This window comes from Spermophilus citellus (genome assembly GCF_964194105.1).
Source record: "Spermophilus citellus genome assembly, chromosome: 3".
NCBI classification, from domain to species: Eukaryota; Metazoa; Chordata; class Mammalia; order Rodentia; family Sciuridae; genus Spermophilus; species Spermophilus citellus.
The window spans coordinates 89,274,546-89,296,835 of record NC_138184.1 but is presented as its reverse complement, the minus strand read 5'-3'; the positions used below and the strand labels follow the sequence as shown (position 1 = coordinate 89,296,835).

At 48.9% G+C, this 22,290-nt stretch overlaps 2 protein-coding genes across 2 annotated transcripts; both read right to left on the bottom strand.

The window, feature by feature from the left end:
* Positions 1–63: 63 nt before the first annotated feature.
* On the bottom strand, positions 64–3,691 carry B3GNT4 (UDP-GlcNAc:betaGal beta-1,3-N-acetylglucosaminyltransferase 4). The gene is made up of 2 exons (XM_081285225.1): positions 3,575–3,691; positions 64–1,410 (listed from the first exon to the last, which is right to left on the bottom strand). The coding sequence occupies exon 2, from the start codon at positions 1,400–1,402 to the stop codon at positions 350–352; it is 1,053 nt and encodes a 350-aa protein (XP_081141351.1). The 5' UTR covers positions 1,403–1,410; positions 3,575–3,691; the 3' UTR covers positions 64–349.
* Positions 3,692–3,837: 146 nt separating this feature from the next.
* On the bottom strand, positions 3,838–19,808 carry LRRC43 (leucine rich repeat containing 43; the record flags this gene model as incomplete). The annotated part of the gene is made up of 12 exons (XM_081285224.1): positions 3,838–4,000; positions 8,403–8,436; positions 8,725–8,913; positions 9,022–9,153; positions 9,258–9,399; positions 10,680–10,927; positions 11,500–11,687; positions 13,167–13,405; positions 15,265–15,404; positions 16,511–16,621; positions 18,042–18,302; positions 19,674–19,808. 12 exons carry the CDS (start codon positions 19,806–19,808, stop codon positions 3,882–3,884), a joined length of 1,938 nt encoding a protein of 645 aa, XP_081141350.1. The 3' UTR covers positions 3,838–3,881.
* Between the last annotated feature and the right edge of the window lie 2,482 nt (positions 19,809–22,290).

The window sequence follows — 22,290 nt, the reverse complement described above, 5'->3', positions numbered from 1 at the left end:
CTGGCAGTGTTTGCTAAGTTTTGGCTCTCATCCAGCTAATGCTGGATACACCGAGTTTTAGCATTTTTTTTTTTATTTAAAAAAAATTTAATTGTTGATCTTTGTTTATATGTGGTGCTGAGGATATATATATATATATATATGTCTGTCAGTGGAGCCCCAGCCCCAAATTTTAGCATTTTTAAGAGAGCTAACAAGATAGGTTAATGAGAGCTAACAATATAGGAATAGTTTGCAAAAATAAAATCGGCATTTCTTTTAGACCCTCAAGGATCCGTTTTTGAGGTTTTCAGTTTGTCTTCATGATAGAGAACTGAGTCAACTCTAGGGCTGTCACTCCACTCACTTCTCAGTGCTGAAGCTTGAGGGTAGCTGCACACTTGAGCCCCTTGTCTGTCACCAGTGCCCACATGGTCCACATTTCCAGAGGATTCAGGCGGTGTACCAACAGGAGCCCTCTATATAGGCAAGGGTCCAGAGGTTGCCGTATTCCAAATGTTTTAAAGCCAGCATGGTGTGTGGGGTGTACCCCCACCTTCTTCAGGCACATGCCCACAAAGACATCATCAATAGGAAAGAGCTCAGTCCCCTCCATGGCTGCTTGGAGGTGCTTCATTGTGGCTCTGGACATGACATAGCCTCCACCCCCAGCATAGGGTGGGTAGTGGCGTGCCTTATACATGGAGGGTGGGATGAAGTATTTGACTCTGGTGTTCCTATTGGGCAGGGCCTGGTGGATGACATCTCCCACCAGGAGGTCCTGGGCTGGGTCCCAGCCATCCAGGAACTCTAGCACATTGGGGACATGGACAAAGACATCATCATCTCCCTTAAGCATGAAGTGGGCATGAGGACAAGCACTTGCCACCCAGCGCTGTAAGTGCAGCTCCTTAAGGGTTAGGTTGAAGAAATCCTCCGCAAAGTCCCACTGTAGGATATCATCAAACTCTCCACTCTCATAGGCCAGCAGCTGAGCTGGGGGTCTGGGCCCTGCCACTCCAAGTAGGAACACCAGCTTCATTTGCCTGTCCCTAACCCAGCTCCCTGCTCGGCCCCAAGTGCTGCGGATAGCTGCACGTTGCTCCACGTGACCAGGTTGTGATTTGATGGCCAAGAGCAGGAAGGTGTCCTTGGCACAGCCTGAAGGCTCCAGCAGGATGGAGAAATTTCGGCAGTGGCGATAAGTCAAGAAGAGGCGGTGACGACCAGGCAGGAATAGGGAAGTGTTAGCCACTGTGCGATTGGGTAGGCACTGGCTGTGGTGAGCCCCAGAGGGTTCCCAGAAGGGTTGGTGGGTCTTGAGGTCCCCTGCCAGGGGGGCCTCCTTCTTCAGAAAGAGCAGACAGCTGAGCAGCAGTACCACGAGACTGTAGAACAGCAGCCAGCCCAGCCTGTGCAACATGGTGGGCCCTGCAGGAAGAGAGTGCCTGAGCCATTCCTATGTCCCACCCCTGACCCTGAGAGCTGAGCAACTGCAACCCTGCAGCTAGTCTTTGCTGGCCTTCATTCAGGATTGCCTTTTATTCTCAACATATCCTTTGGCTCTTTGATTTTCTTCCCACCCCCAAGGATGAACTAAGTACACCTACTTTTGCCTGCTTTTCTGCTGAGGGGAGGGCTCTGGGGTCAGTGTTTTCCAAAAATGACTTGCAGTCATATTGACACCGTAAACATTCACAGCCTTTCCAGGAAACTACCTGACAAAGTTTCAGTGAAATGGGGCAAACAGTTTAGCTTTGTGTCAAATTCGTTCTAAGCATGAGATGACATTCAGAGCTCTTCAGATCCAAAACTACTGCACCAGTTAAATGGCAGGCCCTGTGTTGGGTGTTTCTGATGACAGAGCCCCAGGTACTGAGGTTAGGGACTGGAAGCTATGCAGCAGGGTAGCAAGAGAACACTCCCCACCTATCTTCTCTCAGCGTTCTGAATTTCTTGGTGGAATGAGCTGAACTAAGGTTTCGGACAAAAATCACACAGCATGACAGGAAGAAAACCTGTATCAGGGAATATGCACTAAGGCTACCCTGCCACCTTAGCCCTTCCTACCACTACTGAGTTTTTGAGTTCTGACTGCCCTGAAGTTTGTCAAAGAGAAGGTTGAGAAAAGCCAGATTTCAATTTCTCCTGTCATTTGCCTCTGCCTCTTTTCCCCTTTCACCCTCAGTCCCCTTTCCTTGATCTTCATTGCCACATCATCCCAATCTTTCTCCTTCAGTATGTCTAGCTGCATTAACATCATCCTTGTCCCTAACATTTCTAGTGCTAAGTCAAGACAACACAAAATGCATACCAAGAGATGTATTGAGAAGAAGTTAATAGAATGAAGTGGCTTGGGGAAGGTTGCTTCACCTAAGAACCAAGATCGCTGTCCTTGATAAGGGGACGTTCAAGCAAGACCTTTGAAGCAAGAGGTCAGGTCACATAAAAATGTGGGGAAATGAATGCCAGGCAGAGGCCACAGTTCATTGTGGAGCTAATGTAGCCAGGGTTGAGGAAGTGTGATCTGCTATAAATGAGGAGGAGGAAAACTAGCAAAGCCAAAGTGAAGTGAAAGCAGCAGCCCGAGGCGGTCAGGGAAGGGTTGAGGAGCACCACTGGAGGCTGTGGCAGAGAAGCAAAAGAATTTTCATTGTATTAAGGTCACACCTGTCGCTGATGCTGCTTTGATGGACTATTAGAAAACCAAGTAATAAGACAGGGAGACCCTCTAGAGAATTAATTAGAATTCAAGGCGTGGCTGTGGCATTGTGGCAGCTCCTGGATCTCAGTTATGCGGGATCTGCGGCAGTAGGGGAGGACCCCAGACGCGGGGAGGTTCCACTAGCAGAGAAGGGCGCAGAGCTTTGGTTCTGTTCGTGATATCTCAGAAAGCTCTCCCCGGCTCGCCAACTAGCGTAAATCCGCCCTCCGCCGTCGAAACTGCGCGCAATTCCCCACAGGAGAAACCGGATTGAGCGCCGCCGCCGACGGCCTGAACTAGGGTCTCGCCAGGGGGCCTGCCTTGGTCCCATACACCTGCGCATCCTAATTTAACTCCTACTAGCTGACGTCTTCCCCCATCGCTCTGCTGACCCCAAAGCCGGGCGTGGGCTTCAGAGGGTGCTCACACCCCGCGAGAGGGATGCAGAGTCCTGAGGGGCTGCGCGCGTTCCTGGGGTGACAGCTGCCTGGGTTCCTCACTCTGACCCAACACGCTACCGGGTGAGAAAGGGCCAACGTCAGGTTCATTCTTCCAACACGAGGGTTTCCTGAGGACGAAAAGGACTGCCCTCGCCAGAGCAAGGACCAACACCGCTAGGGGTACACACTCCCCCCCCCCCCGGGCGGAGCGCGGCGGGTAGCGCGCGGCGGCGGGGCAGATTGCCCAGGTGGGCCCGGGCACCATTCTGCCCTGAGAGGCGCGAAAGCCTAGCGGCCCTGGGGCCCCGCACCACTCCAGCCTGAGGTCGCCCACCAGCCGGGAAGTGCGTGGCCAGAGTCGGCGCCGGTAGCCGCCGGGCAGCCCACGCCTCCTCCCCGCGCAAGAGTGGCAGCCGTCCCAGGCCCTGCACGATCTGTCCCCCTGACGTACCTAAGTGTGACTCTGGGTCGGGGCACAGGAGAGAAGCTCGCACTGCGGAGCCAGAAAATGGAGCGCTTCAGGGAGCCGAGCTCGCGGGGCTCGGGCCGCCGGCGGAGCCGCGGGAGGAGGCGGGGCTTCCGGGGGCCGGGCCGCCGCGCGCCCGCCCAGGTGGCCTCCGCAGCCCGGAGGCTCCGGCCCCGCCTCGCTCTCCCTCACTCTGAGGCCGCCCTCCCGCCCCGGGCGCTCCGGGAGGCCCAGACGTGCGGCGAGACGGACGCGGAGGCGCGAGTGCGCAGAACAGCCTTTACTCGGGCGCCTAGAAGCGGAGCGCCTCCTCCGCGGTGCGGTACTGATTCAGCTGGATCTGGACCTCCACCGTCAGCGGCTCTGGCTGGTAGTCGCTGTCGAAGCTCGGCATCTGCGGTTTTGACTTTTCTGAGAAAATTAAAACATAAGCAATGGGTCCGGAGCGATGTGGGGACTGCGGTCTCCACGCACTGAACACATCCCCAAAACCCAAGTCCAGGGAGGCACAACTCTGAATTGGATCCAGGTCTGTTAATAGAGTAGGGAATAGAATTACGTTTAATTGGAGCATTTAATGAGTCACAGCTGTTTGAGTTACAAGAAAAATTAGCTGTTTCTTTCTTAGATCATTTTAAGTTGAACTCTGACGAACTATGCATGTTCAGTCTTGGGTATTTGACAATTATTTTCTTTAAAATGAAGTAAGTATGGCACTTTGGGGAAAACACGGGACTGAAAGCATTTTGATAAATTTATAACGTTTGAACTTTCAGGTAGAAATTAGAATTTTGGAACACTGCCACCATGAACTCAAGGTTCCCAATACCCCAAGTCTTTTCTAATGATGTGAGTGGTGATATTTAAGAACGTGACTTTTGGGGCTGGGGTTGTGGCTTGGCTGTAGAGCGCTTGCCTAACGTGTGAGGCACTGGTTTCAATCCTCAGCCCCACATAAAAATAAATAAAATAAAGGTATTGTGTCCATCTACAACTAAAAATGCTTTTTTAAAAAACGAATGTGACTTTTGGATTTTTAATGGAATGTTTAATTCAATGTTTGTTATCTTACAAGTAACCGTGTTACCAGTAGTGCATGGTTAAAATATCCATTCAAAATGCAAAATAAAACAGGTATGGAGGCGCATGCTCCGGAGGCTGAGATCAGGTTCAAAGCCAGCCTCAGCAATAAACCAGGCACTAAGCAACCCAGTGAGACCCTGTTTCTAAATAAAATATAAAATAGGGCTGGGGATGTAGCTCAGTGGTTGAGTGCCCCTGAGTTCCTGATGTGTGTGTGTGTGTGTGTGTGTGTGTGTGTGTGTGTGTCAGTCAAAATAGATCAATGTACTTTAATGACTAATTGGATTGAAAAAAATCAATATATATTCAGTTTTCACTTTGTAACAAATGTAATAAGCTAGCTTGTCAAATTCATTGTAACATCAAGGAAGAATATCCATAATTCTTTGAAAGCCTATTAAAATATTCCCCTCTTTTCTAATTATGTGTTGGTATGAGGTTGGATTTTCTTCATACACTTCAACAGCAATATATCAATATATCTGCTGTAGAAGCAGATATGAGAATCTACTGTCCTGTTAATCCAGACAGTTAAAAGATCTTTAAAAACAAACCTGAAAAAAAAATTTAACTATCACCAGGCAGCCTGCCCATAATCCCAGCTACTCAGGAAACTAAGGCAGGAGGATTAGAAATTTCAGGACAATACTTTGCAGGATCCTCTCTCAAAAGTAAAAATAAAATAAAAAGGGCTAGGGATGTAGCTCAGAGGTACAGCGCCCCAGGTTCACTCCCCAGTACTGCAGAAAAAAATTAAACTCTCTTATCTCCACAGATAAGTGCCACAAATCATGTGTCCACATATGCATGGTCTTGAAAGTCCAATAGTATGAACCTCCCAATTCATTCTTTCTCAGAACTGTTTTGGGTCCTTTTCCTATGAATTTTAGAATCTGCTTGCTGAGCTGGGTGTATTGGCACACGTCTGTAATTCCAGCAACTCAGGAGGCTGAGGCAGGAGGATCACAGATTTAAGGTCAATCTCCACAAGTTCATTGAGATCCTTTCTCAAAAACAAGATATAACAAGGGCTGGGGATGTAGCTCCGTGGTAAAGTACCCCTTGGTTCAATCTCTAATATTGGTGGTGAGGGGCAATACTTAAGTTTAAAAAAAAATCTGCTTGCTGATTTCTATAAACCAAAGATTTGCAAGGATCATTCCATTATGTGGAATCTATAGATCATTTGAAAAGAACCTACATCTTAACAATATTTGCATCTTCTAATCCCTGCTTATAGTATACCTCTCCATTGATATAGATCTTTAATTTCTTTTTTTTTTTTTAAGAGAGAGTGAGAGAGGGGAGAGAGAGAGAGAGAATTTTTTTTATTTTTTAGTTCTCGGCGGACACAACATCTTTGTTGGTATATGGTGCTGAGGATCGAACCTGGGCCGCACGCATGCCAGGCGAGCGCGCTACCGCTTGAGCCACATCCCCAGCCCCTAGATCTTTAATTTCTGTTCACAATGTTTTATAGTTTTCAGTGAACAGGACTTCCACATCTTTGGTCACATTTATTCCTATATCATATTTTTCAATGCTATTTCTTCTTTGACCCACAGGTTATTTAGAAGTGTGTTGCTTAGTTTCTAAAAATTTTGGGATTTCTTGGATCAGGATTTTACAGTTTCAGTTTTCATCTTCCCCCCACCCCACCCCCCATTTTATAGGATTTTGCAGTATTGTCCAGGCTGGTGTTGAAATCCTGGACTCAAGGGATCCTCTCACCTCAGCCTCCCCAGTGCTGGAACTACAGGCACATACCACCATGCCCAGATCAAATTTTGAAATGTGCTGGTCACAGTGGTGCACGCCTGCAATCCAAGCAGTTCAGGAGGCTGAGACAGGAGGATCTTGAGTACAAGGCAACCTCAGCAATTTGTCAAGGCACTTAGCAGCTCAGTGAGATCCTGTCTCTAAATAAAATGTTAAAAAAGGGTTGAAGATGTGGCTCAGTGGTCGAGTGCCCCCGAGTTCAATCCTCAGTACCAAAACAAAAACAAGTTTTTTAAATGTATCAGCAATGATTTCTTCAGGCATTTTCCCCATTTTTTAAAAAATATTTTTTAAGTTGTAGATGGGCACAATACCTTTATTTTATTTGCTTATTTTTATGTGGTGCTGGGGATTGAACCCAGTGTCTCATGTATGCTAGGCAAGCGCTCTGCCACTGAGCCCCAAACCCAGCCCCTTTCCTGTCTTTTGAGAAACTCCAATCACATGGATATTAGGCCCTTGGAAATTTGTCTCAAAATTTATTGATACTCTTTCATTTTTTCCTACTGATTTTTCTCCTTGAGTTTTATTTTGGACAGTTTCTACTGCTCAACTTCACTAATATTTCCTTTTATATTGTCTAATATGCCAATAATCCATTGAATGTATTTTTCATATGACACTATAGTTTTCATCTCTAAAAGTTTATATTCATTATTGCTATTTAACAGATTCAATTTTTCCTCAAGATTTTTTTTGGGGGGGTACTGGAGATTGAATCTAAGGACACTTTACCACTGAGCTACATTCCCAGTTCTTTTTAATTTTTATATCTTTCTTAATCTCTTAGTATATTGTAGATATACATTATAGTGGGGTTTGACATAGTCATAAATGCACATAATATACTTTTCTGAATTTAAATCCCCAATACTCCCTATTTTTCTCACAACCTCTTCTCTAAGCCCTGATCTCCTTCCTCCAGTCTATTGGTTTTCTTTCTATTTATTTATTTTTCTTTGTTTAATTGGTATATATGAGATAAAATTTTATTTTTATTTTGAAACAGGACCTGTCCTCACACTTGTGATCCTCCTGCCTCAGTCTCCCAAGTAACTGGAACTGCAGTTGTGTTACTGCGCCCAGCTCCTCTAGCTTCTTGAGCGTATGGAATAAATTATAATAACCGCTTTAATATTCTTGTCTACTGATTCTATCTTATATGTCATTTCTGAGTCAATTTTGGTTCTCATTATATATTGTATTTCTTGATTTTTTTCCATGCTGTGTAATTTGCCGGGGTTGGGGAGTGGGGGGTACCAGGGATTGAACTTGGGGGCATTCAACCACTGAGCCACATCCCCAGCCCTATTTTATATTTTATTTAGAGACAGGGTCTCACTGAGTTGCTTAGTGCCTCGATTTTGCTGAGGCTGGCTTTGAACTCGTGATCCTCCAGCCTTAGCCTCCAGAGCCGCTGGGATTACAGGTATGCGCTGCTGCACCCGACTCATGCCTAGTAATTTTTTATTGGATGACAGACATCGTAAATTTTACCTGAGGGATATTTTTTTGTATTCTTATTGAGATTTGTGCTAAGATACAGTTAGGTTTGATCCTTTCAAGTCTTGCTTTCCCTTCCTGATCTTTTAAAAACACAAATCTGAAGCTTACCTAGTTCAGAAACTTCACTGGCCACTCAGAATAAATCCAGGCTTCTTATCTGACCAATGTGAGCTGCAGCCAAAAGAACCCTGAGCCACCTCAGCTTGGTCCTTCCTCCAGGGCACCACAATGCCCTTCCCCACCCATCACGCAGCACAGCAGGCTGCTGCCTCTGGGACATGCAGGGAGGATGGGGGTCCAGTCCTCAGGGTGGATGTGGCCTCCCCACTGGCTGGAAGATACAGTTCTCAGTCCCCCACCCTGTGGCTTCCAGTCAAGGCTGGCCCCTCAGCAGGGCCTCAGCAACCAGCCCTTGCCATCAGCCACCACACGCCTTGGCTCTTACCCTTTTTGGCCCCTTTCTTGGTCTTCTTTAAATCCTGAAAGAAAGAATGACCAAATAAGATGCTGACTGGAGTCGGGGGCTGCTGGGGAAGGGGCAGATATAGACCCCAAGGAGGCCTAGGGGCTCCCATTCATCCCAGAGCCTCTGACTGGTCCAGGAGGGTGGGGGGCTCCAGGTGAGGAGATGCCTGAGCTGGCCCACACTGGAGGAACATCAGCCGCACTCCCAGGGGAAGGTCCCTCTTCCATCCTCCCCAGGCTTCTGGCAGGGCAAGCATTTTTGGAGAGGGGGAAGGAGAGGACATGGTTGTGGCCCACTGTACCCTAGTTAATGTCATCTTGTCACACTCCAGGGTGCGGATGACCCCATAATTGCACACAGTGGACACTTGGGACTCCCCTGCCAGCAATGGCTCCAGGGCCACCAAGTTGCTACCCAGCACCCGCAGCACAGACGATTCCTGGTGGAGCTCCTTGGGAATTTCTTTCTTTTTCTTGGGTGTCTTCTGTTCCTGTGGTGGGAGGCCAGGAGGGTGGGACAGGGCCAGGCAAAGGACCATGCCAGGCATCTGTCCCCTCCACGCGCACGGTCCCCTGCTGTGGGCTGTGTGTGCCAGTACCTTGCGGGGTTCCTTCTCTGCCTTCCCTTTCTTATTTTTCCCATCAGTTTCCTTCTTGTCTTTCTCCCCTTTTCCTTTCTTGGCAGGCAAGGGAATTTCAACAGGAAGTGGCACCACAGCCCAGGAAACGATCTGGGGAACACGACATGGCCTCAAGTAAGCACAGTCACCTCTCCCTCGCTCTTTCTAGAAAGGGGCTGAGAAGCATCTAACCAGGGAGTCAGGCCTCTGCCCACCTTCTCCTCCACAACAGTCACAGTGGTCCCCGACAGTAGGAAGGCCTTGAGTGGCACCAGGTCCTTGAAGGTGTGCTGCATCTCATAGTTGTAGGAAATGACATCAGCCCAGGGCTTGTGGTTGGTGCTGAAGAGGACGGTCCTTGATTAGGGGGAGATGCAGACATGGGCGCCATCATCCAGGGCTGTGGCTGGGAACTTGGGACAAGGCTCTAAGGGGACTTCCAAAAAAGACTACATACCCCAAAATAGCACAAGATTGGGGGTCTGGCTATTACTGGAGAGGACCAGGGGAGGAGGAAACCAGGAAGGAACATGGCACAGAGAAGACAGTGGAGAAATGGGAAATTCGCAACAACAAAAAATCAGTGCAGAGTATAGAAAGATTACTTAAACAAAAGCATTAATATTGAAAACTTCTGTTCATCAAATGACACTATGTAGGGAGTGAAAAGGCAAACCAGACAAAGGGGAAAGTGACTTGCTGAGCTTGTCACCAAGAAGAGTGTATATCCAGAAGACGTTTGTACGCAAAAGGAAATCTTATGAATCAGTAAGAAAAAGACAGGCAATGTGATTTTTAAAAATGGGTAAGAGAATCAAAGAGGAACTCCCCCAAACACAGCATGTCCTCTGGGACAGGACTCTTGGCAGCCATGCCTGAGTTCCTCTGGGCTTGTAATAAATTTGCAATAAATCTCAGCCATGAGAAAGGCTGGATGCCAAGCCCTGAGAGTCCTAATGGATCCAAACCTGGGCCTAGTCTTGGAGACCCCAACACCAACATAAGAGCCACAGTTAAACAACTGACAAGCATTAGAGAGCTGTGACAGGAATTCCTAAGTAAATCTATATGTGCTCAACATTCTGAGACTCTACAAACTCCATTCATGGAGCTCCTACACTGGGAACTGACTTGGATTCCAGTAAAATTCTCCATCATCAAAGAAGCTTCCGGAACAAAGAAGGCAGAACGGGTGGCATGTGCGAAACCTGAGGAGGGGACGAGACTGGAGTTATTGAGGGCAAGGAAGAACCTGGCGCACAGACTGGAAGGTCCTTGCCACACTTCGTATGCCAGAATACATTCCAGATGGACTCAAAAGCTTGCATGAAAAGCTTCCAATCCCAGGGCTAAAATGCAACGAGAAAGTCGATCATTCTAGAAAGCTTAGCCCTTCAGGGACCTGAGGTTCAGATGCACTTTGAGTGGAAGGTTAGGGTTCTGGGGAAGGAGTGCTGACTGCCAATCCCACACCTACCTCCTATGGCTCTTGGCCGAGGGGCCAGCTAAAAAGACTGTGATCTCGGCTGGAGCACTCAGCCATCAGGATGCTCAGGGGAGGCAGTGGTGCAGCCTAAGTCTGCTGTCACCCTGGATGGAGACCCCAGTCCTTGCTCCTAGCTGGGTCCTATCCTTACCCAGGGGATGGGAAGAGTCGGGGATCCATCCGTGGCCGCAGCTTTGCCAGCTCCTCTGCAGAGTTGATGGAGGAGAGGGGCACTGGCAGGGCTGAGCGGCCTGAGTTGAAGGACAACTCTGACTCTTCCATCTCCGTCGCCCCCGACTCCTGGGACTCATTGGCCTCTTGAAGCTCCTCCAACAGCTGCACCTCTGACCCCCCTTGCAGCTCATCGCCTACAAGTTCTGCGCTGGAGGGCCTGACAATCTGCCAGGGGAGACAGGACACACTCTCTGATGTTCCCCGAGTGTCTATGGACACAGAGATCAGGGCGGTAGGATTTTCTTTTTTTAGTGCTGGAATGGAACGCTGCTGCTTCCCGCATGCTAGGTAAGCAGGCCACCACTGAGCCACACCTCAGCCTTGCAGGAACCCAAGGCATGAGCAGCACACTTGGGAGACCTAAAATTAAGCATGCAACCTCCTCATGAGAAGTCAGAGGCAGCACGTTTCTCCTAGCCCCGTGGAGCCCCTGCTTTTCATGGGATGTGGAGGGGTGAAAGACATCATGAAAACTGTAGGGTGGGGCCGGAAGCTCTGGGCTTGGGTATAAAATCCCAGGCTGCTCCTGTGTCAGGCTCAGATGTCACAGGGACACAAGGTGCTCACTGCTGACAATCATCCTGGCTGGGGCTGGGCTGGAGCCAGGGCCCTAAGCAGAAAAGGGCTGTGAATCCATGTTAAGGATTTTCCCAGGCCTCCCGGGGCTGTTCTGCCTGCACAGGAAACCCCGTGGGCGTGGGCGAGGAGCCACCCTACTCCCTGACTCAGCCGGGCACCTCGGCCAGTACGCCACCATACTGGCTCCCCTCGCCTTGCTCCTCTTCCACAAAGTCGTAGGTCACGTAATAGTTGTAGGTGATGAAAGGGCCTTCGGGGCCTGGCTCTGGGTCCCAGATAGAGGTGTCCACAACGCCCTTGACGTTTCCAATGGACACCACAAACTGTGCTTCTTGTGCCAGGAAGTCTGCAAGAAGGAGTAACAAGACTGAGGATCAAAGTGTGAAATATGATATATCAAGAACTATGTAATGTTTTGAACAACCAACAATAAAAAAAAAGAAAAGAATTAAAAACAAAACAAAATACCATGAAATATGGGGTATATACAAAATCATGCATGTTCTAATGTCTTTCAGTTGTCTGATATATGGTAAATTTATTAATTTATATTATACTTGAATATGCATATGTTACAATGCATACTATAATCTCCAAGGCAATTCATTTACTAATACCAAAATAATTTTTACTAAAACAGAATGAAAATGAAAAAAAACTTGATTAATCCAAAAGTGGCTAGGGGTATAAAGAAACAGTAGAAAAACAATATAAAATTTTAGAGAAAATTTCACCTAGTAATTAAATCATATTCTTGCTTCATTTATACTTGTCTCGATTCCATCTCTTTCACTCTTTAATTGTATAGAGTCATAAAAATCACTTGAACTCTGTAATTCTGACCCCATTTGTAAAGTGAGAATGAAATTTGTACCAGTTCAAGATATTTTTATAAACAATAAATGAAATAATGGAAATAAAATATGAATAAAGAGTATGCTATCAATAAATTCTATTGCTAATATAAGGTAAAACCAATGTCCATATTTCTAAATATGCTTAATACTTATTTAGTTCTTACAATTCAGAAATATAAAATTTATGAGATTAAAAGTCCCATGGAATACTCACAAAAAAAAAAAAAAAAAAGACTGAGGAACATGGAGGGCTGGGAGTTGGCAGACAGCAAGACAGGGCACTTGTCCCTGGATCCTCCCCTCCATGCAGAGGTTCAAGTCCCAGCTCCACCAAGTTCAATGGGAGTGATTTAGGATACTCTGAAGCCTTGGTTTCCTGATCTGTCAAATGGGGGTTATTTGGGGTTTGTTTGGTACTAGGGATTCAGGGATTGAACTCAGGGACGCTCTACCACTGAGCTACATCCCAGTCCTTTTTATCTTTTATTTTTGAGACAGGGTTTCGCTGAGTTACTGAGGCTAGCCTTGAACAAACAATCCTCCTGCCTCAGCCTCCGTGCCTGTGCCACTGCTCCCAGTTGTCAAATGGAGGTTCTAATAGAAGCTTCACAGAGCCAGTTCTGAGAGGGTGAGAGGTCAGGAATATTTGCCATCTCAGCTTGTGCCTGGAATGCTGAAGCTGTCAGGCTTCTGTCTGACCTTGGGAAGGCTCTGATGCACCTTGCATGATGGGCCACAAGGGGGTGAACTCAAGCTACCTCAAAAGTGAAGAAACTGGCTAAAAGCTGTGGAAGCCCTCCTACCACTTCTGTCCCCAGGGCCCAGTCACAGGGGTCAATATCTGGAGAAAACCCAGATCCAGAAGGTTTATTACATCTGATGAGGGCCCGGGTCAAATGGGGAGCCACAGACAAAGGTTCAAGGTGTGGAGCCGGGTCCCTGCCCCCTCCCTCCATGGCTGTACCCACCACCACTGAGGCTGAATCCCCGGAACTGATGCTTCTCGTTGGGAGACACAGTGATGTCATCCAGCACGCACAGCCGGGTCAGGCTGTCGATGGTGAAGCCTCGGTAGTAGGGCACCAGGGCCAGCGGGTTCCCCTGCAGCACCAGCAGCCGCAGGTGCCTGAGTGTGCTGAGGCTGACCATCATGCCCTGCAGGTCTGTCAGGTCATTGAAGCCCAGATCCAGGGAGACAAGGTTGGGCCTGGAAGGTGGGACAGGCCACCCAGAAGTTAGGGACCCTGGTGAGCAAGGGACATGCCCTACACCCAGGACAGAGCTCGGCCCACACACTTTGTTCTGTCCTGGACACAGGGTAATGCCCAAGCCTGCTTCTCCCCTCTCTGGAACACTGCCATCCTCAGAGCCCAGAGACAGCCCTCACAACCTACCCCCATGACCCAGTCACACAGAGCTCTCTAGCCAAAAGTCCAACTTCATGTGCATCTAGAAGGTTCTCCCTATTGACAGACAGGAAGTCACTGTGGGGAAGAGCAGGAAGGGGAGGAGTGGGATTGGAATGGGGACCTGGGAGGAGGGTGGGTGAAGCTGTAGGGTCCAGGGATCTCAAGTTGGCGGTTACTCTTCAAAGCCAGACTGGCACATGGCCACTGGGTTCACCTCCTGGGGGACAAGAGTGAAGACCGTGCCAGCAAGTGGAAAGGAGACGTTTCCCATCCCAGCCTGTGAAGGGCAGGAAGCGGGGGCAAAGGCGAATCCCAGGTCCCTGGGTGATGAGCCAGGCACAGGAGGGAGTGGGGCAGCTTTTCCCACTGTCACAAACTAGAAAGCAAAGTGACTTCAGCTCTGAGACAGAGGCCAGGAAAAGAGCAGGGAACACCCATCAGCAGCACCTTCCACACAGTGAACTCACCCCCTCCCTCTCCTCCCTCGCCTTTTTTGATGGCCTGTCCTGCCCTTGATAGTCACAGGCCAGTCAGAGGGAAGTATGCGAGAGGAACAGTTGGTGGGGATCAGCACACAGCCTTGACCTGACCTTCAAGAGAACCAGGCAACATCAGCACAGATGTCCTTTTGATTCCCAAACAGCCCAAGACGGAGGCTCACGTACAGGTTTCTACGTGATCCCCACTTGGCACGAAGCACCAGGTTGGGCATGTTTTCCAAATCAAAATCGGGACACTTGGTACTCTGTCAACAGCAAGAGCCTAAATTTGCTGTCCTAGGAAGTCCAAAGTATATGGTTTCCTGTCTACGCTCCCTGATGGCCACAGGCAATGGAAGAAAGGAATCCCAGTTGGACAGGGCCGAGCCTGGTCAGGGGCCGCAGAGCAGGGAAAGGAAGGAGGAAATCATGAGAGAGGGACTTTCCTCTCCACTGCACCCCACCTTCCAAGCAGGTGTGGCTGGAGCACAAGGCCTGTCCCGGGGCTACCTAGGGGACGGAAGGAGGTGCCTTCCGTGCTGACCTCCAGCCCTTTCCAGGCTGTGACAGAGGAAGCAGGGGAGCTGCACCCACAGCACCGCTAGCCAAGGAGCTGGACCCCAGTTCTCTTTGCAGGGTGCTCCCTTTGCCCCAGCTCTCCGTGGCAGTCTTTTAGGGATGGTGGGTGACCCTCTCACTTCTCAGGTCTAGGATTTTAAGTTTTCCACTGTCACTCACCCCCCGCCCCCGCCAAGGAGACAAAATCCAATATCAACAACCAAGAGGGGACTGTTCTGCACAAACTCTGATGGATGCTGGAGTTGTACTGACAAGGGAGGGCTGTCTCTAGGACAGTGTTCTCAGCCTGGGATGAGTCCTCCCCTCCTCCTAGGTACTGTCTGACTGTCCCAGAAGGGAATCGAGTGGGTTCAGGCCAGGGATGCTGCTACCCATGCTACAATGCCCAGAACAGTCCCACGACAGAGTGACAGGCCCAAGTGTCAACGGAGCCCACTTTGAGAGATCCTCTTCTGAAGCAGGGCTCCCCCTATTCTTCCCTGGATGTCAGTGGGATTTTTTATTGAGTCATTCTGAGATCCTGAGCCGACTTTGCAGCCACCCAGAAGTTATAGAAGCAAGCCTCCCTCCCGCACCTGCCCTCCCAGCTCCCCAGTTACCAGTAGTTGTTGGTGACATAGAGACTCTCCAAGGGGCCCAGCAGTTTGTTGTGGCCCAGCCCCAGATGCTGGAGCCCAGGGGGTGGGTGAGCACACAGACACTCCATGCTGCGGATCTCGTTGCCGTACAGCTCCAGCACCTAGTGACAGCCGAGGAGGCCCGGACTGGAGAGCTCCGCCTGCCTGCCTGCCTGCCCTCTGCCCGCGGACCTGGGAAACTCAGGAAAGGAATCGTGGACTGCTTGGGGCCTGGCTTCCTGTGCCCAACTGGACTGCATTTTTTTAAATGCAGGAAGAACTTTTTCCTGCAGCAGAGAGGGAAGTTTCCTTTCCCTTCTGTGAAGGTGACTTCCAAGCTTGGAAGGGGAGGTGATGGAGGTGTGCAGGAAGTTTTTGCAGACACGCAGTGGGAAAGTGTCCCTGGGAAAGCCCCGAGGGACCCTGATGGAAGAGGGAATGGATCCCACTAAGTGGATATGTGCAAACTGTCCTCCTCACTCACATGTGTCACCAGGGCCGAACCTGGTGTCTCCAGCCAGAGCCAAACCTGCTCTCTCCCTCCGTGGTCACTACTCTCGGTGTTCAGCTTAGGGTTGGGGCCAGGCGACATGCTCAGCAGAGCACTCATGATGAAGCCCGCCTGCCTCTTTTCTTCGTGGAAAACGTACCTAATATAAATTCGCCGTTTCCTCCATTTTTAAGTGACATCCATAATGCTGTGCCACCACCACCACTGTTCCCAAAAGTGTCATCACCCCAAACAGACCTCTAAGCAGTCACTCACTCCCTGTTCCCTCTCCCAGCCCACGGTGACCTCTAATCCCTGTCTATCTCTGTGAATTTGCCTCTTCTAGATATTTCATAGAAGTATAATCAAATGAGATTGGCCCCTGAGGGTCTGACTCCTTTCACCCAGCTTGCCGTTTTCTAGGGTCCCTCACTCTGCAGTGACATATCAGAATTTCTTTCTTGAATGGTTGAATTATATCCCACTACGTGGACAGGTCACCTTTTGTCCATGGGTGTGTGGTTGTAGACACCTGGATTCTTTCCACTTCTGGCTACTAAACACTGATGAATAGGAAACTGTTAGGGACCCTGCCCTCTGTCCTTTTGGGTGTTGTGGATCCACTTTTTGAGGAACATGGCCTACAGTTAAAGGCCTGAGGTTGGGCCTTAATGCAGAGCCTCCCTGGCCAAACCTGTGCAGGGAAGATCAGAGACAGGGTCTCTGGGGCTCCCGTACCTTGAGTGTTGGGGGCAGATTGGCAGCATTGACTTCCTTGATTTTATTGGCACTCAGGATCAGCTCCTCAAGGTTTACAAATTTTAGGAGGTCCTTATCCACCAGGCTCACCTGAAAGGAAGGGAAGGAAGTGAGGCCTCCAGAGGGCCAGGTGACATCGCAGCACAAGCCAACAGGAACACACAGTCCTTCCAGTCTTGCCAACCCCTCCATCCCTTTTCCATCTCACTGTATCCACTCGCAGGGCTCCAGGGCCACTTCCTCCCCTGCCCCTTCACTGACAGTAGCTATGGGATTTCCAGGCCAATGTCCTATGTCCCTTGCTGGACCGTGAGATTCTTGGGAGGGCAGAGCCATGGTAACCTACTGCCTGCCTGGCACCAAAGCTGGTTAAAGTATTTAGAAACCACCCTGGCTTGTACGGAGCAAGGTCAGAGGAGAAACTTCAGCATCCTACCCATAAATCCTCAGTTCCCAAGGAACTGAGTGATCTCAAGGATATCAGGGGTCCTTCCTGGCGGGGCTTCTTTTCCCTAGAGCAACCAAATGCCCATTTGCCTAGGATGGAGGGACTTTCCAGGACATAAAACTTGCAGCACTAACACAGGGAAAGTCACAAGCAAACTGGTCACCCTTTTCATTTTCTGGTTACGTGTAACTTCCCAGTTTCTCCGTAAAAGGAAGCAAAGGCTCAGGAAGGCTGAGACTCAGTTTCTATGCAACTTGTGAACTGTTATTGATCTAAGCAAAGATTTTTTAGTAACAGAAATAAATAAGTCAACACTATGCCAATGTTCTCCAGCCCCACCCCACCCCGGTTCCCACAGTTTAAAGGGTTTGTTTTATTTATTTATTTATTTTTGGTGGGGTTCTTTTTTCTTTTTTTTTTGGCTTTTTTGTAACTGGAGGTTGAACCCAGGGCTTTGCAAATACAAGGCAGACACTTTGCCACTGAGCTACATCCCAGCCCCCCCCCCCAGTTTAAATAAAGTAAAAAAAAAAAAAAAAAAATATATATATATATATATATATATATATATATATATATATATATATATATATATATATATATCTCCCAGGCACAGTGGCACACAACACCTATAATCCCAGCAACTTGAGAGGCTGAGGCAGGAGGATCAGGAGTTCAAAGCCAGCCTCAGCAATTTAGCAAGGCCCTAAGAAAGTTAGCAAGACCCTGTCTAAAGGTAAAAAGTAAAAAGGGCTGGGGATGTGGCTCAGCGCCTCTGGGTTCAATTCCTAGAACCAAACCAAACCAAAGCAATATGGGTCCTTTGAAAGGTCTTTACTAGGACCCAGGAGGGCCGAGTGCAGGGCATGCTAAGAATTGGCTGTAGAAGAGGCACATGGACTCCCTCCAAGGGTGAAGGAGGAAGACTTTCAACAAAGCATGGCTGAATACCGGCCTGTTTGTTGTACAAGCTGGTGAGCTCAATGAGAAGTCAGGGCTGACCTTGGGATCAGCTCTCACAGGAGATCCCCCTACAATCTGGTGCTCATTTGCAGCACCCACCTGCTTGTCCACCATCCTCAGCGACCGGAAATAGGAGTACAAGAAGGTGTCTTTGAGCATCAGTGGATTCTGGATGGCCAGTTCTCTCAGAAAATGGTCCTCAGCACTGGAGTCCTCCACCAGAGCCCACGGTGAGTGGGGACTACGCACCAGTCCCAGCAGGGCCTCCACAGTCTCCTCCCCTGGGCTCACAGTCTCCTCCTCCCTGGGAGTCAGCTCCCTCCAGGTTCGCCATGTTTGAGGAAGAAAACGCGACCTGTTCTGCAGCGTTGGAGGTGGAGAATTTCATTAGGTCTGACATGTCCTTGTAAAGAAACTCAGTTGTAAGACTAGATGACTGAGGATAAAGAATTTAGAAATCTCCATGAGCCACCAGTAATTTTGGCTGATGATTAGCCATGATATGAGTACAGATAAAGGTCCAATTCCTGTCTCTGGGAGATTAATTACATATTTGACACAATCTATGCAAATTCATGAGGCTCAACAGGCAATGGCGGGATATAAGAATATAATCAAGGAAAAGTTTTCCTAGAGGAAGTAGCAAGGCTGAAAAGGTAAGCCCAGGAAAAGGTAAATTCAGGAAGTGGAAGATGAAAGAGTGCTTTTCCCAGAATTTACTCTCTCCCACCCTTACCTCCAGAAGAGGTGCAGTCTGAGCATAAAACCCAGAGTCTTACATGCTAGGCAAGCACTCTACCACCAAGCTACAGCCCCAGTCCAAGATGCATCTTTGAAACCCTAAAGCTTAGCAAATAGTAGGTGCTCAACCAATATCTGACTAAGCAAATCAATGAATGCTCTCAGTTTTCCTATGAAAAGGGAACATCAGTTTTCCTATGAAAAGGGAACACCAGCTTTCCTAGGCTCCTTTCCATGGAGTGATGGGGTGGCCCCAGCCTCTGGCCCATTCAGAACTCTCAAGACATTCCTGAGCACACTGGCTCTTGTCCCCACCCTGTGATGACACACCACCTAGGTGAGGACAACAGTTCCTGTGGCCCCACTGAACAGGTTCTGTCTGCAGGGTCAATGTACAGATTGAAGCTTGAGAGAAAAGGACCTTCATGGGCAGCAAACCAAATTTTCCTCTTTCACCCTGTTTTGAGGCTCCTCAACACTGCATTGCTCTCTGTCTCTCCTCGGCAGGGAAGGGTGGGCCAGAGGGTGCACTGCTTAGCCTTTTGAGCACTCAGGTTCTCCTCCAGGAGGGAAGCCTCTAGACAAACAGAAAGTGGCAGAGCCTTCCCAGCCAAGCCTCAGAAGGGGAGGCCCATGCCTCTGCAGCCTCAGGGCCCAGGTGGAACCATCTCCCACACGTGGCTCTGGAGCTCCACGAGGCCAAGAAACTTCACCCAGTCAGAAGCACCTGCATGGTGCAGACTGCCTGCTGTGCTCAGGATGGGAAGGTGCCAGGTCTGCACACTGAAGTCAGTGCCCTCAGGCCCAGGCGGAGCTTCCTCTGCCCACACCTTGAGCTTCAGGGTCGCCTTAGTCCACCCTCCCCGCCCAGACACTGAGAACTACCCCTCCTGGGGCGTCTCGGTCAGCCACCTGCTGTGTGTGGGCGCTGCCAGTCTCCAGAGCCGTCCCCCGGGCGGTCCCCCAGGCCCTCCCAGCCCCCCTTCGCACCCAGCTGCCAATGCCGCAGGGAAACTCGTGAAGACACAGCTTCCGCAGGTGCACCCGCACCACCTCGCTCAGGGTCTCCGGGGCGCTGCGGCTGCCGCTGTCGCTGTTGCTGCCGCTGGCCAGGGGCTGCTCCATGCCTGCGGGTGGGAGCCGCCAGCTTCCCGCGCTGCTAGGCAACGCCCGACGCCTGCTCGCCAGCGCTGCTAGGCAACGCCCGACGCCTGCACGCCAGCGCTGTTAGGCAACGCCGGATGCGCCTCGCGCGCCGCACCCGGCTCAGCCCCCAGCACCTGGCACTGCCCGGACCTCCTCGGTGAAGGCTGGTTCTCGTCCCCGCCCTGTGATAACGGATATTGCTGGGCCAGGAGGCTGCGGGCGCGACCGACCGCCGGTCCTCTCTCTCCCCCAGGGACTCCGGGAGGAGAGGCGAGTTATTCAGGGCCTTTGGCAGATCTGGGAAGGCGGAAAGAGCCCAGGGTCACGCATCTCCAGTCGCGGGGTTCCAGTGTAGGTCGCTCTGACCCCGGAGCCAGGGGGTCGTCGCTGTGGAACCCGAGACTGTTTCGGATTGTTCTGGTCGCACTGAAGCTGGGCTGGAACTTGTGGTCCTCCTGCCTCAGCCTCTCGAGTTGCTGGGATAATAGGTGTGTGCTACCGTGACTGGCTCTGAGAACCTTTTAGTGTATGCAGGATATTCGCTATGATTTTCAACGTTTTCCCTCAATCTACAAGAAACCCTGTGCCCATTAAGCACTCAAACCCCATATCCGCATCTGCTCAGTCTCCGGCAAAAATGTTCTCTCCATCTTTATGAATTTGACTATTCCCTGTAATTGGTAAATGCAGCAAATGTGTTGAGACTTAATTTATATCCATAAAACTCAACAATTAAAGTGTACAAATTTGTGATTTTGGGGGGGTTATTGGGCTTCAATCCACAATTGGTCTACCAGCAAGCTACATCCCCAGCCACACACACCCCTTTTTAAAAATAGTGGAATGACTATTAAAACATAGATATTTTATAGAGAGGAATCATATACAGTATTGTTTTTTTGTATCTGGTTTCTTTCACTTAGAGTGATATTTTCAAGGTTCATCTGCAATGGACTTCATTTTTTATAGCTAAGTAATATTCCATTGTGCGAATAGACCATATTTTATGTGTTCATTCATCAGTGAATGGATACTTAGGTTGTTTCCACTTTGTGCTATTATGAATAATGCTGCTATGAACACTGGTGTACAAGTTTTAGTGTGAACATGTTTTCACTTTTGAGTAGATACCAAGAAATAGAATCACTGGGTCATTTGGTAACTATATTTTTAATATTTTGAGGAACTGCCAAACTGTGTTGCATATCTGCTCCACCATTTTTAAAAAAAAATTTGTATTTGTTAATGGATCTTTATTTTATTTATTTATATGTAGTGCTGAGAATCAAACCCAGTGCCTCACATGTGTGAGGCAAGCACTCTACCCACTGAGCCACAACCCCAGCCCATGGGCTGCACCATTTTATATTCACATCAATAATATGTGAGGGTTCCAATTTTTCCATATTCCCATAGTTTTTATTAGTGTAGCCACCTTAGTAGACATGAAATGGTAGCTCATTGTGATTTTATTTGCACTTCTCTGATGTCTAATGAAAATAAGCATATTTTCATGTACCTCTTTTTGGAGAAGAATCTATTCAAATCCTTTTTCCATTTTTTAATGAGTTAATTTTCTTTGTATTGTTGATTTGTAAGGGTTCTTCATACATTCTAGGTACTAAGCCCTTATAGATGATTTTACAAATTTTCTCTCATTCTATGAGTAATATTTTCACTCTCTTTTCTTTTCTCTACCCCCTTTTTATTTTTTTTTTTTCTTGAGACAGTGCCTCACTAAATTGCTGGGGCTGACCTTGAAATTGTGATTCTTCAGCCTCAGCCTTCTGAGCAGCTGGAATTACAAGCATGCACCACACAACTACTGGCTTTCCCCAAACTTTCTTGATAATTGTCCTTTAACACAAAAGATTTTGTTGTTATTGTTTGTTTTTCACAATGCTAGAATGGAGCCCAAAAGCACTCAACCACTGAACTGTACCCGCCAGCCCCTACAAAAAAAGCTTTTGATTTGATTTTTAATTTTAATCTTTTTTTCAGGGGGGGTACTGAGGATTTAACTCAGGGGCACTTTGCCACTGAGCCACATCCTCAGTGCTTTCTATTCTTTCTTATGAGACAGGGCCTTGATAAATTGCCCAGGATGGCCTTGAATTTGGAATCCTCCCTTCTCAGCCTCCAGAGCTGCTGGGATTGCAGGCGTGGCCACCACACCCAGATAAATTGTTGATTTTGATGAAGTATGATGTATCTTTTCTTTGACTGCTTTTGTTTTGTTTTTGCTGCAGTCTGGCTGGGCACAAATCACGATCCACTCAAGCAGGAACAAACTTTATTTCCGAACTCCACCAGCACACTCCCCACACTCCCTGGGAACTCTCCCTAACACCACCCACGCGGCCCCCAGGAACACCACACCACCGGGAAGTCCCTCCACCAGAACTTCAACCACCAACTCGAACTCTCCAGGAATCCCCGCGAGAGCTCAACCGGAACTCCG